Raw genomic sequence first — 16,672 nt, forward strand, 5'->3', positions numbered from 1 at the left:
TCTATCTGATGGCAAAGCCCTTTTTACACAACTCTAGTGTCTGCATTTGGGTCAGGTCCGAAATTTAAAGTTCATTTGACAAAAATGTATCCAAACATTCTGTGTGCCAGGCCCTTTGCTGGGTAGCATGGAACTAAAGATGAATAAGGTCACGGCCTCTATTCTCTAAGAACTCTTGAAATCTGCCTCCATGTTCACGCAGAGGCCGTGTTCTCCCTAGTCTGCTCTGAGCCAATGACGGGCCACAGCAGAGATAGACAGAGGTAGAGGGGCTTAGAGGGAGACAGGATCCCAATACGTAGTGCAATAACAAAGCTTGGAGGTTTGTACAAGGGGCATCAGTGCATAGGGTCTCCTCGAGAGAGTCAGGGAGGCAGCAGTGGCTGCTGACGCTGTGCAGTGACTGCGACTGTCCCTATTAGTACACTGTCAGGGGACCCATCTCCTCCAAAGGAAGCCAAATAGGAGAACTCAGGCATGTGAGCTAGACAAAGGCAGGTAGAAGTTCTGTTAAAGGATAGGTTTTGGTTTGGAGAAAGACCTGGATGAGCAAGGTGCAATATCTTGGATGGGTGTATCAATATAGGTCCTTTGGGACGCAGACACCAAGACAGAATTAGAAATACAAGAGATTTATTGGGAGAAATTCCTGTGAAGGAGAAAGGGAGTAGGAATAAGAGTGAAACCTTCAAACTACACTGCAGTTCTGATACTTGTGAGAGGGAAGAGGGATGGAAGGCAAATTGGGCAGGAGGAGCCTCAGACCGCAGTGCAGCCCTGAGAAAGTCTTAACCACGTTGATGGGGTGCATCAGAACAAAGTTTGCCTATCAGAGGAGTCTGATGTCCCGTGTCCTGGCTCTGATACCTCTGCTGTGTCCCATTATTGGCTGGGAGCAAACTGAGGAGAGCATGGCCTCTGTGTGAACACTGAGGTGGATTCCACAGCAGCAGTCAGCCAAGCACAATTCTGTCAGAAAGTTCTCTCTTAAAGGAACACCTCCATTGGCTGCCATAGTGGGCAAAGGGAAGTTCATTGTCAACAACAAAACGCAGAATATTGAACAAGATAGGGACGTTGGCCCAAGTAGCAGCAGAAGTAGTGAAAATAATGACAATAGGACATAACAAAGCGACCCCAACTCTCATAGAAAACACAGATGCAACTGCAGGTAGGGACTGGAAGGGAAGGGCACCACCAAGTCAAACTCAGGGACTTATTTTCAGTCCTTACCCTCTCTGATGTCTCTGCCTCAGTGAACGCCCTTGACCTCTTTTTTCTCTCTCAAAATTTTCCTCTTTGGGTTTCTGCAATGCTGCATTCCTTGGATTTTACTTTCAACCTTTTGATTGCTTTTTCCCTGGCTCCACCTCTTTTGTTGGACTTGTAAATATAGGCATTTCCAAGGTTCTGTCTAAATCTCTTCTTTCTCTATGGTCTCCATTTTAGTGAAAACATGACTTCAACTGTCCCCTCCGACAGCTCCCACGTCCATTTGTGGTCCTCATTTCTCCCAAGAACTCCAGAGCTACATTCCCAAATGTTTTGGGAACTTCCATATTACTACACAAGTATGCATGACCATGGCATGCCTACTTATACTCTGTGATGTAAATGGGATCTACCCATTTGTGATTAGCTCAGCTATTAACCAAAATTTCGGCAGCTTGAATCTACCAGTTCCTCCTTGGAGAAACCCTATGGAGCAGTTCTACTCAGTCCTGTGGGGTCACTATGAGTCAGAATCAACTCTATGGCAATAGGTTTGGTTTTGGTTACCCCAAGCATTACTAATGCAGGAAATCCCAAACTGACCTTCACTGAGGACCATCTTCACTTCTTGACTTTGCTATTCCTATCAGTGGAGACAGTGAGTTCCCAGGTCTCAAGCTTGACTACTCCAAAGCATCATTGTCTCTTCTTTCAACATCTCCTGCAAACATTGTTGTCCACCGGGACAACCACCTGTGCAGCCACTTCCTCAGGACTGCACTGCAGTCTGAGGCTCCTCCTGCCCAATTCACCTTTCCTCTCCTTTCACAGGTACCAGAACTGCCTTGTGGCCTGAAGGTTTCTCACCACCTGTACTCTACCTGTACAAAATCTCTTATTCCTCTTCCCTCTTGCTTCTCTTGTCATCACAATCAGAAATTTGGGAGTTGTCAGACATGACACTTGAAGTTATGTTATCCCTGAAAGAGAGAAGAGTTTCAGATAGTCATTGCTTCTCTCCTGGACCATTGTAGCTGTTTCTTCACTGTCCTTTCTACCTCCAGCTCTACCAAAGGGTGGCCCGCGTGACTTTCCTAAAGCTTACTGAGATCACATCACAGCCCCCTCAGCCACTCCTCGTCATCTCTTGGGTTCAGCATATCCCAGCAATCCTCCTAGGCATCTTTGGTAGCCCCAGCACCAGCAAACCTTTCAGTTTAGAGAAATACCCAGGCCCCAGTTTTTACAAGGAAAAAAAAAAAATGCAGTAGCTACTATCAATGAGCTTATTATTCAATGTTTCTACACATACCTCTAGTATTTAAAAAGTGTGAACTTTTTCTCATACCCAGGGCCCACGAACTAGAATTAGAAGATCACCAAAGCAGACTGGAGCAGAAATTAAGAGAGAAAATGCTCAAGGAGGGTGAGTATGGTGATATGTTTGGGGCCCATGTTGAAGGCATGTTTCCCAGAGAAAGAAACTCAAGCAGAGCACCCTGCAAATCCCAGAGTGCTCTTTCTGCCTTGTACAACCACTGAGGGTAGAGGTAAGTGCAGAGCCTTCCTTCTGCTCACTCACCATTGACACAGCAAGTCCCCATTTAGCATCATCCACTTGGGCTATGAGAGCAGCATTTTGCTCCATCCCACCTACCAACATCTGGCTGGAAAAAAATAATTTGTTCACTCACTTATGCATTCACTCATTCATCCATTCATTTAACAGACACCTACTGAGCACTTAGTATGTGCCTGGCTTATGGTGAAGAGCAACCCATGCCCTCCAGGAGTTTGTGGTCTCCCATGGATACCAATACCAGATAAGTAATTGTAGTATGGTGTGAGGAGGGCCACAACAGAGGTGCTTTGGGAACAGGCAGGAAGACAGCCTTGCTAGAAATGGTCAAAGGAATATTCCTTCCCAGCAGGGGCTGGGCCAGGGTATCACTCAGGATAAAATGATTCTACCCTGGAGGAGGGAGAGTTGAAATAAATTCAACTGACATGACATCCTAATTTAAGCATTCATTGCCTCTAGAAAACTGGGCGTATTTACTCTGTTTTGTGCCCTGTATTTGTGGGGCCAGATCCATCCATGGCTTTCTGACATTTAGACCTAGGTCTAAAAGAACAAGTTAAAATATTTCTTTATACCTCATGGACCTAAAAGTTACACGCAGCTTTTTTTTTTTTTTTTTTGACCTTATAATAATAGCTTCATTTATCTATTATTGGCTAAATGTTCAAGGTAAATATACTCCTTAAAGAAATGTGTGTTGAAGATTTCATATATATATGTTTATGTGGAGGCCTAGTAGCACAGTGGTTAAGAGCTTGGCTGCTAACCTAAAGGTCAGCAGTTCAAATCCACCAGCCGCTCCTTAGAAACCATATGGAGCAGTTCTACTCTGTCCTATAGAGTTGCTGTGAGTTGAAATCGGTTCAATGCAATGGGTTTGGTTTTGGTGCTTTATGGCATACGTAGTTTCTTTGACATGGACTATTTCAGCTGAGATATAAAATACAATATTCAGGATTTTTCTTTCCTTGTTTGTAAAATATTACAGTACAACACAGGCTTTCTGAAGGTCTTTGGGACATCAAACATCTTCAGAAGCTTCGGGATTCAGGAAAACAAGAAGGGTGACTAGTAACTTGGAATGGGGTCCTTCCGAATTCTCTGTGCCCAGTGGGAATGAAGGAAGACACTATGGAAGAAAGTGTCTGAATTTCAGAGCTAGCCAGTGTCCTTGGACTGGAAATAGGTCTGGAAGAGGGTTTTTTGTTTGTTTGTTTGTTTTTTAATGGTGCTTTAGGTGAAAGTTTACAAATCAAGCCAGTCTCTCATACAAAACGTTATACACACCTTGCTGTGTACTCCTAGCTGCCGTTCCCCTAATGAGACAGCACACTCCTCCTCTCCACCCTGTATTCCCTGTGTCCATTCAACCAGCTCCTGTCACCCTCTTCCTTCTCACCTCGCCACCACACAGGAGTTGTGCACATAGTCTCAAGTGTTTACTTGAGCGACGAAGTTCGCTCTTCACCAGCATCTTTGTCTATCTTATAAAGTTCAGGCCAATCCCTATCTGTAGATTTGGCTTTGGGAATGGTTCTGGTCTTGGGCTATCAAAGGGTCCAGGGACCATGGCCGTCACTGTCCCTCTGGTCTCAGTCAGACCGTTAAGCCTGATCTTTTTATGAGAATTTAAGAGCTGCATCCCACTGTTCACCTGCTCTATCAGGGATTCTCTGTTGTATTCTCTGCCAGGGCAGTGATCGGTGGTAGCCAGGCACCATCTAGTTCTTCTGGTCTCAGGCAGATGGGGTCTCTGGTTTGTGTGGCCTTTTCTGTCTCTTGGACTCATGTTTACCCATACGTCTTTGGCGTTCTTCATTCTCCTTTGCTCCAGGTATTTGGAGACCAATTTATGCATCTTAGATGGCCGCTTGCTAGCATTTAAGACACCAGACGCCTCTCACCAAAGAGGGATGCGGAACGTTGTCTTAATACATTTTGTTATGCCAATTGACCTAGATGTCCTCTGAAACCATGGTTCCCAGACACCCGTCCCTGCTACTCTGGCCTTCGAAGAGTTCAGTTGTATTCAGAAAACTTCTTTGCTTCTGCTTTAGTCCAATTGTACTGACTATCCCTGTGTTGTCTGTTGCCCTTCCCTTCACCTAAAAAAATTTATATCTACTGTCTAAACACCCCTTTCTCTCCCTCCCCTCTCTTGTAACCATCAAAGAATATTTTCTTCTGTGTTTAAACTTTATCTAGAGTTCTTATAATAGTGGTCTCATACAATATTTCTCCTTTTGCAATTGACTAATTTCACTCAGCATAATGCCTTCCAGATTCCTCCATGTTATGAAATGTTTCACAGATTCATTGTTGTTCTTAATCATTGCTTAGTATTCCATTGTGTGAATATACCATAATGTATTTATCCATTCATCCGTTGATGGGCACCTTGGTTGCTTCCATGCACCTACCTTTTGAGGTTACCTAACACATAGTACCTAAAGGAGCCCTAATGGGGCAGTGGTTAAGTGCTCGGCTTCTGACCAGCAGCTCCAACCCACCAGTGGCTCTGCAGGAGAAAAGACCTGGTGACTTGGTTGGGTAGAGATTACAGCCTAGGAAACCATCTAGGGCAATTCTACTCTATGATGTAGGGTCGCTATGAGTCATAATTGACTTGACGGTACACAACAACAATAATTTTTCCCCATTTTATGGATTACAAAACTGAGTCTTGGGGAACTTAAATAACATGCTCAAGGTAAATGGAAGAGATAAGATTTAAGAACAGATTACTGACTCAGTCTCCTGTTCTTTCTCATGTAGTAATAATTTGTAGACTGTTTATCTTTTTTTATACTAATTTATTTTTTTGGTTTTTTTTAGTTGTTGTTGAGAATATACACAGAAGATCATAAGCCAATTCAACAATTTCTACATGTAAGATTCAGTGACATTAATTACATTCTTCAAGTTGTGCAACCATTCTCACCCTGCTTTTCTGAGTTGTTCCTCCCGCTTTAACATAAACTCACTGCCTCCTAAGGTTCATATCAAATCTTTCGAGTTGCTGTTGTCAATTTGATCCCATATAGACAGTTCTTAAAAGAGCGTAATGCTCAAAGTAGGTGTTCTTTACAAATTACACTATTACAGACTGTTTTTTACAGTATTGTAAAATTCTATTTCTAATAAAATCTAATAGTGTCACAATGCATATAACAGATAAAAGTGATAAAAATATGCATGATCTTTTATTTGTTAGAAAGAGCTCAGATGGATCCATCTATGACCAGCCCAAACTGAGAGAAGAATTTTTTTTTTTTAACTTATCAGTGTTGTTTACCAAATAAGGAGTGCCAATACTGGAATATACCTAATTTCACAAACCATAGTGTATAACTAATACCTAATTTATACATCTGATAAATATCTTAATTTGCTATTTTGCAGGATGGTGAAATAATTACCACCAAAGAATCCCTTGGCTACCTTTGATTTTTTTTTTTTAAGTTATTTTTACTAAGGATTGCAGGTCATAAATTTTCTCACTCTTCTCAGATGCACAGAGAAAATGTAGCGTCTTCATTTTGCCTGTACCAGAGTTCATTTTGTACATAAGTTTCCACCCACTTGTTAGCAAAGGAAGGAAAAAAAAGAAAGAAAGAAAGAACTTTATTTATCCCTCTGGTAAACTTAGTCTGATGCAATAATTTAAATAACCCCTATAGGAGATGCTTAGTCTCCTTGGGATAAAAATGTTCAATCTCGCAGATGGCTGCCCCTTCCTTCTGCTTTTCTCCCTAAAGTGATTTCCTGGTAATGGGAAGAGGCAGATTTGTGTAACCTTGTGGTGTTAGGAATCTGAGTGGTATGTTCTGACTCTCTGAGTTCCCACTCAGCTGTCTTCCCTCCATCAGGTTGTCCCTCTCTCTGCTGACATCTGCAGCTAAGGTATATGGCTGGGTAATTCATGGCCTATTCATTCTCTTGACTTGCTTGGAGCTTGGTGTCATTCCCTGGCTCACTTGGCCTCACCTTACGCATCCTCCATTGAGCTTGGCCAGACAGCCCTCCATCCAGACTCTACTGTGGGGTCACCTCACTCATCATCCTGGGGGAGCCCACTGGCCGGCTGACTTTGGCAGCCCCCATTTGGGACAAGTGGGCACTTCTAGGCTCCATCCACGCCACACAGAGATCATGATTTGGGAAGCCATACTCAGGCCCTTCCTCTCTGCCCAACATGAGGTGCTGCCACTGTGTTTATACACAGGGGCAGCCTTAGAGGTAGCTTCTTTCTGGAGTTCTAAACAAGGGACAGAGCAAGAGCACTTTAGCCCCAGTGTTCCTGTCAAATGATCAAATACGTTTCCTGCCCCTTTTGGGGAGTCCCTGGGTGGCACAAATGGTTAACATGTTCAGCTACTAACCGAAAAGTTGGAAGTTCGAGTCCATCCAGAGGTGCCTTGGAAGAAAGTCCTAGCAATCTACTTCCAAAAACACCAGCCAATGAAAACTCTATGGAGCACAATTCTGCTTTGACATATGTGGGGTTACCATGGATTGGAGCTGACCCAAAGGCAATCGGGGGCCCTTTAGGGGAGGGTGGGGAGAAGAAATGGACAGACTGAAGCACAGGCTCTCACCATCTGCCTCTCCTACCTCTCCCCCCTCCCCCGCAACGCTTGAGCAGCAAAGTGACTGGTTGGTGCTCCTTTTACTTCACTTCCATGGTATCTACTTTCTTCCTCCTGACCCCAGCCTCAGAGCTCATGCCGATGACAGACAGTGGCGCCTTCTCTCCTTTGTCATCTGGTTCACTGCCTGGTCCTTGGTTTGTTAAATGAGGGGGACTCAAGGAATTTAGGAAGCCCTCTCCCAAAGCAATAATCTGGCTTTTTAGAAAAAAAAAAATCTGGTTTCCATGGTTTAAATCTGGCTTTAAAATCCAACCTTGAGTGTCAAAAACTCGCCATTTCCTGTTTCTGACTCTTTTCCCTCCTTTTATACCAATCCCATTTCCCCCAGACAGTTGGATGCCTAAGGCCAACTAGGGAGAAGTACCCAGGAAAGCAAAGCATAGTTACGGTCTGGATACGGCCTGGATACCCTACTGGACAATCATAGCCTCAGTTTGCTTCCGCGTGGTTTCCACTTATTAACTACAAATGAACAAAGGGCCCTCATTGAAAAAGTAACCACTGTTGCAGGTTGTTTACACAGAAACTTTTATCACAGATTTCCTTGCTGTGACTCATATATGTTTATGCAAAACAGCCCTTTCATTGTTTTATTGGTTTCTTTGGGGGTGGGGTAGGAGGGCGGAGGTCGGGGGCCTTGGGAGGGCTTGGTTAGCATTAGCTTCTTTCCTGCACAAAGGTTTTTCTCCCTTTTAGTTAGTGTATATTCTCAAGATGAAAACTGAATTGACTGGAGCACAAAGCACCAGCCTTTCTAATCTGTGGTTTTAGGGCAATTCCTTGGTGTTAAATTCATTTCCTTGTTTTCTCCATTGAAATTAAAGAGCAGAACACGTTCATAACAATCAAGAAAGCCACGCCAAGAACTCTCCTGGGCCAAATCTAACCTGAGGTCTGCTGTTTTTCTTTTTGTCTTTAGAGAGCCAGAAAGATGAGAATGATCTAAACGAGGAGCAGGAAATATTCATCGAGATGATGCAAGTGATTGAGCAAAGGGACAGACTTGTAGATTCCTTAGAGGAAGAACGCATCAAAGAAAAAGCTGAAGACCAGCACTTTGAAAGCTTCATATTCTCCAGGGACTGCCAGCTGAGCCGGACGAGAGCACACCCAAGACCCTTTCCCCTCTCAGCACGCTGAGGTCTGGCGGGTCAGGCCACGCATACCTCACACTCTCATAGTGCCTTCTGCGGAATTTAGCATACCTAGAACTTAAATTTTTTTTTTTTTTTTTTTTAGAACTTAAATTAAAATGCTCTTATATGTACTACGGCTGCCCAAGATCCTTCCAGAGATTTTAATGAAGAAAATACAAGGACTCTTTTGATATTGGCAAGCAAGTCACCAGGCCTCTCAAATTGAAAGTGTCCTTGGCAGCGGACCAGCATTGTTTTCCCTAGAAAGTGACACAGAGACTTGACTGTCCTGCTGCTTGTATAATTTTTTGCCCAATTCATTGAGTTACACATCTTAAGATTTTCCAAAAGCTGCTTTTTACATAAATATATCCATATTTGCCTTTTTTGCATGGATGACCGGTTTCCAAGTGTCAGCAAGAAGGAGCAGCGATTTAAAGATTAGGTTGATATTTAAATTGCGTTTCCAGAGAAAGAGAAGAAATCTTGAGATTACTGATTACGTAAAGCAAATGCAGGTGTTAATTCAATCCAGGGTATTCAATTCATGAATTTAATTTACCAGGCGTACTTACAAGCCTTAATATAATATATATAAGCAATGAGAGTTTAAGAGAACATTTGAGCCTTAATTTTACTTTTAAAAAAGAAAGGAAGAAGAAGAGAAAAGGCAAAAAAAAAGAAAGAAACTTTCAAATGCTGTTGTTAACTTAGAAATGCTTTTTGTTCCCGTAAGCATTCTGCTTATGGCTTCTGGAACAGAATGAAAAGTATTTTTAGAAAAAGCACAGTTTTGAAGTGCTTTTCTGTAACTGTTGGTGCTGCTACTAAAAACAAACACACTAGTGGTAGGAGGCAAGGACTGCTGCTTAGGTGTTGTCTTCTAAGGCCCCAACGGAGGGGAAGTACCGGATATTCTCTCCAGGGATGGCTCAGGAACTGCAGGGAACAAAGGCAAAACCATTTCTGACTTCAAGGTGGAGCTGAGTGCAGTGACCCCATTGACCAAATCCCAAATTAAGTCCTGTTTTTTTTTATTTTTTATTTTCAATGACATTTTTAATGTGAAAAGAAAGCAGGGAAATGGACTTTGTGCACTGACATGTCGGACTTCCTGGGATGTTTTGATGGTTCTATCTGAAGACCAAAGAAGACAAGATTTAAAGTGGTGACCTGCTGTCATAAAATATTTGTGTTCCCCCAAATGGGATTATTTGAAGATTCAATCTGTTGTTGTCAAGAGACTAAAGAGCTTGTGTATTTGACCGCTGTCATTTCTGCAAGTGTTTAAATGTGTCGTTAGACAAAAGGTGCTTTGTAATGGTTGGCTCTGACTTGAGACCCAACTTTCCTCAGAGTGAGTTTACCCATGAACCACTTCTGTCTGAGATGCTGTCTATACACACCAACAAGCTGGGAATCAGAAGTGTAACTGGTTTTCCCCTGTCAGCCATGGTCTACGTGGTATTTAAACATAAACTTCTCGGGGTTTACCAAGTTCTGAAGGTTGTAGTTCTTTTCCCTTCCTTCCTTCTTTCTTCTCTCACTCTCTTTTTTTTAGTTCCTTTCTTTATTTAAGAATCAGGTCTCTTAGTGCCTGATTCTTCTTCTTATTAGGGAATATATATACCTGTGCCATTTCTGGCTATTTATCTATTTTTATTTATTTGTATGTTTGATGGAAATTGCTATTATGATTTCCTCATAATTGTGGTTTTCCTGTGTTAGAATTTGGAGAAGACGTATTAACACTGAGATATTGGTATATAAGCTATTTAATATACAGAAACCCCAGATGTGTGGGAAGTGAATTGTATAGTATTAAAGATTTATAAAAATAGTCAAAATAACATTTTCAACCATGAGGCATTTAGGGAAAGGTTTTGGAGGCACAGGAATGTTAACCCACTTTAAGAAAGAGATATAGCTTCAGTTTTCTTTCTAGAATATTCAGAATTATTCAAGCCCAGTCTTTTCTGTCAGTTATATAAAAGTGTACCATTGGATGCTGCATACATTTGATGCTCAAATGCACGGTGTCTGGGTTGTTATTGCACAAAAGAATTAATTGCCACTTATTTTAATTTGTTCTGCTTCCACCTAAAAGGAAGATTCTCCCTAGAGGGCCAAGAAAGAAGGTGGTTCTTGGCCCTAGTAGTCTGTTAATAGATGAGAGCAGCAGTGTGCTCACTTGCTCTTCTAAAGACTGCTCTGTGGTTTAAGGCTCAGTCTTATCTGGCCAGAGTAAAACACAAACCTCATACTGACAGTCTTCTGTTTATACTACTTTCTGTTTTACCAGTGCGTGGAAACCATTTCGGTGATCATTTCCCAAAGGAAACAAGTATCGTGGCTGTTGAGCTATTTAAAATGATTCCACTCCTTATTCACAATAGAAAATGTTCTAAGACCCTCAAAATGTAAACTACTGCAATATTTTGAAGACAGTCTCTTTGATACATTTTGAGTTGGAGTATGATGAAAAGGGACTGCCCCCTAAAAGAATGTGGATGTGATCGTGGCTGAAGACCTCAGGACTCTGAATGGGACTTATAGAGCCCCAGCATCAGGTTGTATTTCATAGCCCTTCTCATACAGCTTCTGAATTAAATCAAAGGGCTTAGAATAGTTGTAAGTTCAGAATTTTATGCAAGTTGAACCCAGAGAACAGTTCTTAAGCTTGCTCTCCCAAACCATTCCTTCACTGATCTATTTGTTCCGCAGATGTTCTCTGAATGTCCATATGGTTCTGTGGCAATGTGCTTGGTGTTGGGATATAGAAAGAATATTAACCCTCTACTCCACTTTCCTAAATAAGTACAAAGATAAAGCACAACTTGTATTATAAGCGTCAACCCACGCTACATTTTTCTCAAGCATGAAGACGTATATCCCTAACAATTGTAGTGCTCCGTTGACAATAAAGAGCAGTTCGTGTTTCTAAAACTGTGAAAAATAATATCAGGTTGTACTGTTTCATTTAAACCTTGACTTTGGCAGTGTTAGGCTCCTCGGAATCAATCGATGCTGAGATGCAGCATGTTAATTGCAACCGAGAAAGGAAGTGGCAGGTGTTTCCAACTCTGATGAGCTGCAATGAAATTGATGTTTTCTGTATTCTGGAGGCAAATGACAATTCAGCAACGTCTGTCTTCCCAGGAAGCAGATTTACAGGTTTTTCCTTTCAAGTTGAAAATGGCAGCATGCCCCACCCAGGTGGTTGATCACAGAGCTACCTCAGCAGGGCAGAGGTAGCAGGAGGCAGCTGGGGCCACCACACGAACAGAGGGAGCTGCAGCCATTGGATGTGGTGGGCTCAGATGTAGGATTTTATTGCAACAGAAAAGTTCACATACAGAGGAAAGTGTACAATTTCACCTACTGTTTATCTTGGAGCCTCACTGCTGAGTAGCTTGTAAGAGATTAATTTGCTCCAGCAATTGGGAACTATTCACGTGGACTGAAATGTGTCGTATGTGCACTGCTACAAATGCTGAAATGAACCAAAAATAAATGAATCAAAACATTTTCATGTGGGCTTGGGCTGGCATCTCTGAGGGTGGCAACCATTTCGTTTTTCTTTCTTCTTAGAGAAAGGGCTCGGGCAAAGCTTTGGTTTCGTGTGGGAGTCTATGAATTAACGTTGGAAGTTTATGCCCACTGGAGCCCCTGGCAGGACTCACCTGGCCCACAAAGTGGTGCAAATGGAGGACGAACCAAGAAGACTAAACTCAGGTGTAGTTTTTCAACAAAGAAAACTATTTTCAGGGCTAAGGGGGCGGGGGTTTAGCCCGCCCTAGTTGCAGCCGTCCTAGTTTCTCTTTGCCTTCCCACCTGAGGAAGCCTGGTTTTGTATTCATTCACTCCATAGAGATATTCCCTTCAGCACAGAACTGGCCTCTCCTCCTTCAACACACACACTTTCAGGAACAAGTTATGATTTTTTTTTTCCTGTCTTACTCTCAGGACATGCAAAGTTATAAATATGCGTGTATAATATGGCGGAATTGCCATCAATGGTCAGTTCCTGAAAGTTCCCATCATTTCACACTGAATTTGTCCCACTGTTTGAAAGCTTTTGTCTGCTGATCAAATATTAGTAATGATTTGTTTTTCCATTTAATATCGATGAAAACATGCACAACTGCAGGTGAGAGCTCCTGTTTTGCAGGTGCTAACATGCCGAGAAAAGAGCTCTAAGGAACATCTAGCCGTCTTCTGTGCTTTGCAGGTTTTCCTTGGGCCCATGCTGAGGTTCATCTGCCCTCCTCCTGGTCACAGAGCCACAGACTCTCGGCCTTCCTTCACCAGTCAGCTGCAGCTCACCATCCCTAAGCCTTCGGGACACGCTTGGTAACTTCATGCTCACGCCCTGTCCCTGCTCGTTTCTAGAAATAAGAGCAAAGCCATGCCAACCCAGCTCCCCCGAGAAGCCTCTCTGACCCTGATAACAGTAACTAGACACTGTGAATTCAGCCTTCCTCACATGCCAGGGGCTTTGCAAGTGAATTATTTCATTTAATCCTGAAAGCAAAAGACTTAAATTAAACATTATCCCCATTTTTAGATGATAAAACTGACACCGAAAGAGACTGAGTAACTTAAGGGAGTGAAGTGGATTGGATCTCACGTTGGCCTCCTGGGCCCTGGTCCACCATGCTGCTGGGCCTCACTCTGTATGGAGCCTCACCCAGACTTGCACCTTGTGCTTGCCTGTTCCTTCCCTTTTTTCTCACCTTGGTTCCCATAGCCATCTCCCTTCGCCCCCCTGCCCCCCCCCCCAGCACACCAGTACCCATCCCTGCTCTGGGGATACCTGGGAATATAAATCAAAGATGCCACTTTAAAGTCTGGTATTTTGTGTTTCCTTCTATACTACGTCTGTATATACATTGGAACACAAAAATAATTAGTTAAAATAGTCAAATTATCTAGCCTCCCCCGGTTTGCATAATAATCTTTCAATAAACATAATACTTTAGGAAGATGCATCTTGTTTCTCCTGAGTGATCAAGAACCCCTAAAACACTGCCACGGATCCCCTCTGTCTTAGTCATCTAGTGCTGCTATAACAGAAATACCACAAGTGGATGGCTTTAACAAAGAGAAATTTATTTCCTCACAGTAAAGTAGGCTCAAGTCCATATTCAGGGCGTTTTAGTTCCAGGGAAAGGCTTTCTCTCTGTCGGCTCTGGAGGAAGGTCCTTGTCTTCAATCTTCCCCTGGATGAGGAGCTTCTCAAGGGGCAGAGACCCCCCAGTCCAAAGAATGTGCTCTGCTCCCGGTGCTGCTTTCTTTGTGGTATGAGGTCCCTACAATCTTCTTGCTTCCCTTTCCTTTTATCTCTTGCAAGATAAAAGGTGTTGCAGGCCACACTCCAGGGAAAGTCCCTTTACACTGGATCAGAGATGTGACCTTTGTAAGGGTGTTACAATCCTACCCTAATCCTCTTTAATGTAAAATTACAATCACAAAATAGAGGACAGCCACACAATACTGGGAATCATGGCCTAACCAAGTTGACACATATTTTTGGGGAGAATACAATTCAATCCATGACACCCTCCCAGGGAATTTTTTGCCCCAAATCGAGAAGCATGGCACCACGTGATCAAAATCTCAGTCCCAAGGAAGGGAACCAAGAGAATAGGGTCAGAGGATGGGAGAGGATGGGGACTGAGGGAGCGTTTGGGGAGCCAGCTGAGAGTGAGGTGGTTTTTGCAGGCCCTTAGGGAGACTAGGTAGAGATGGGGGAGGGATGTAGGGGAGCAGGTAACAGTCTCTGGAAAACTGTCCCCATGGTCGCATGTGAAACAAACCAAATAAGTAGCCTGGTACTAGGGCAGCAGCTCCGAACATGTCAGTGACACATGAATTCAGCATCCTTCGCACCCTCTGAATAATAGAGAATGTTTCCATAATAAATTTGAGGAGATGTGTGTGTGTGTGATATATAGACATATATCCGTAGTGTATAATTTGAAAACAGATCAATAGCTTAAGAAAGAATTGAGTATAATCTTTTTACGTACACTAACCTGGCTAACAGACGCTAATTCAGGGCCCTAATTCCAGTTCTGCCGCTGCTCATTGGATGTCACTGAGAAACTCAAAGTCTTCATCTGTGAAATGGGGTTAATCTTCCCTTCCTCCCTCACAGGTTCATTGCAAGAGTAGATCTGCTTTATGTAGGGGCAGTTTTACTCTGTCCTATTTTTTTTTTTTTTTTAATAGGGTAGCTGTGAGTCAGAACTCACTCAACGGCATATAACAACAGAATATACCTTTTATAATTGGAACAGTGGATCTTGAGCCATTCAAATTCCAACAGCAGAAAAAGAAAGCAATACTTCAAATTGCAGCCCAAAAGATAAGAATGGGCAATTTCCACAGAAGAGATATAAACAGTAAACTAGACTATGAAACGTGCTTCTCAGAGCACTGCCACCTTTCTGGCCTCACCTGACTCACCAATCTGTGTATGGAATCCCTTCTGGAATCCTCTTTCTCTCTGAACTGGCTTCTGCTGACCAAATGCCCAGCCTCTTGCACACTCCTTTGGCCAACAATTACTCAATTATACCCTTTAGTGTGTCCTGAAGACGCCATCTGATCCTGGTATTTGGCTGTATCTCACAGTTAGATATAATACTTCTGACGTTCCTCCCTAGAAGGAAACTTCTGAAGTATGGATAGCTTTAATATCTTTCCCAGCAAAGATGGACACAGACATTCCTGCTCCTCCAGGCCACCAAGTCTGTAGGTGGGGTGTGGGAAGAAAGTGATTGATAACAATAACACAAATGACCTTGCTCCCCAGATCACAGTCATGTAGGAACGGGAGGGGAGAGGGAAATCCAGACCTTGGGTATCATCTCAGTGGCCTTTAACATGGCCCAAACACCCAACAGAATTACGGAGACCCCAAGGTCTTCTCCCTTGCCTGGCTGGGTCTGAAATAGCTCACTCTTGTACCTTTTGGTCCTGCCGTTCTCGTGGTGACTTCTCCATTCCTCTGTAGATCACTCAAGTAGGAGCTACAGATTGGGGGCTTCCCTCTGTAGTTGGGCCTCAGCTATAATGCTGAGGGAGGAAATCCCTTGACCATTTACTGTTCATTACCAGGTTCCTGAAAGGTAATGAACTTGGGATAACCCGTAGCTGGGTTAAAGGCCATTTGAGTGGCATCATTCTGTGTGAACCTCAAAAACATCCCCACTCAAAGTCCACATTGTCACAGACCACGGTTGAAGTCTTTCAGCTTCCTCCTGCCCTGATGCAGCATTCCCTGTTCACCAAGAGAAAGCCCGAGCTCCTCCATCCAGCTGCTGCCACCTGAGCCACCTTTGTGCAGGAAGTGGGACTCCTGGAGGACGTGTTTACTGGAAGCCTGGCCTTCTAAGGCCACTGCTAATACCCCAACATTCCCAACATGGACATCCCCATGTCTCACTTACCCACTCACTCCACAGGTCTCATACATTCCTTTCATCCTGAGACGAAAACACGCCTTGTTTTCAGTGATCAAAGTGGTTCCTAGGAGGCTCTAGCTGGCTTCTCTCTTTCCTCTCCTGCTTTGATGGACTTAAAGAACTCATGTTGTTGATTGGGACCCAGTGCCTTTGTGAAGCCCTCCTCATGATCTGCTAGGGCCTTCCTTTTGTCCCTTAGCGGGTATTCACATTTAGGAGAGATACCTTGCCCCAGTGAAGGCCTCTTTCGGTTTGAGTTTTGGCTTAATTCGATTCGGGATGCTTCATTTACCTCTGTCCTGGGTTTTTAACCTTATATTATCCACCAACAACAAAAATAACAAGAAAACAGAACATGAAAGAAAAGTTGCCTTAAATATGACAGATCTGGAGTTACACATATAATTCAGAAATCTCTGTGAGTGGAGCACACAGATTCCGATTTTCTCTCCATTATCTCGGCAGTTATAGTTACTCTTTTACTATTCTTTTAATGGTTACTCTAGAGATTACAACATCAATCCTTTACTTATCAAAGTCCAGTATAAATCGTTACTTCTCAAACAATGCCTGGACCTTAAAACACTTAACTCCATTTACTCACTTCCTAATTGAATG

The 16,672-nt window shown here is 43.0% G+C and overlaps 1 protein-coding gene across 5 annotated transcripts in view; it reads left to right on the forward strand.

The window, feature by feature from the left end:
* The window catches only part of MICAL2 (microtubule associated monooxygenase, calponin and LIM domain containing 2), a 250,516-nt gene extending 238,435 nt beyond the window's left edge, over nt 1-12,081 (forward strand). For all 5 annotated transcript variants that reach the window (XM_049890391.1, XM_049890393.1, XM_049890394.1 and 2 more), the window contains 2 exons: nt 2,565-2,638; nt 8,366-12,081. In XM_049890391.1, coding sequence (XP_049746348.1) covers nt 2,565-2,638; nt 8,366-8,586 — 295 coding nt within the window. In that variant the 3' untranslated portion in view covers nt 8,587-12,081. The remainder of the gene's footprint in view (nt 1-2,564; nt 2,639-8,365) is intronic.
* The last annotated feature ends 4,591 nt before the right edge of the window (nt 12,082-16,672 follow it).

The sequence above is a fragment of the Elephas maximus genome, chromosome 7, assembly GCF_024166365.1.
Source record: "Elephas maximus indicus isolate mEleMax1 chromosome 7, mEleMax1 primary haplotype, whole genome shotgun sequence".
In the NCBI taxonomy this organism is placed as follows: Eukaryota; Metazoa; Chordata; class Mammalia; order Proboscidea; family Elephantidae; genus Elephas; species Elephas maximus.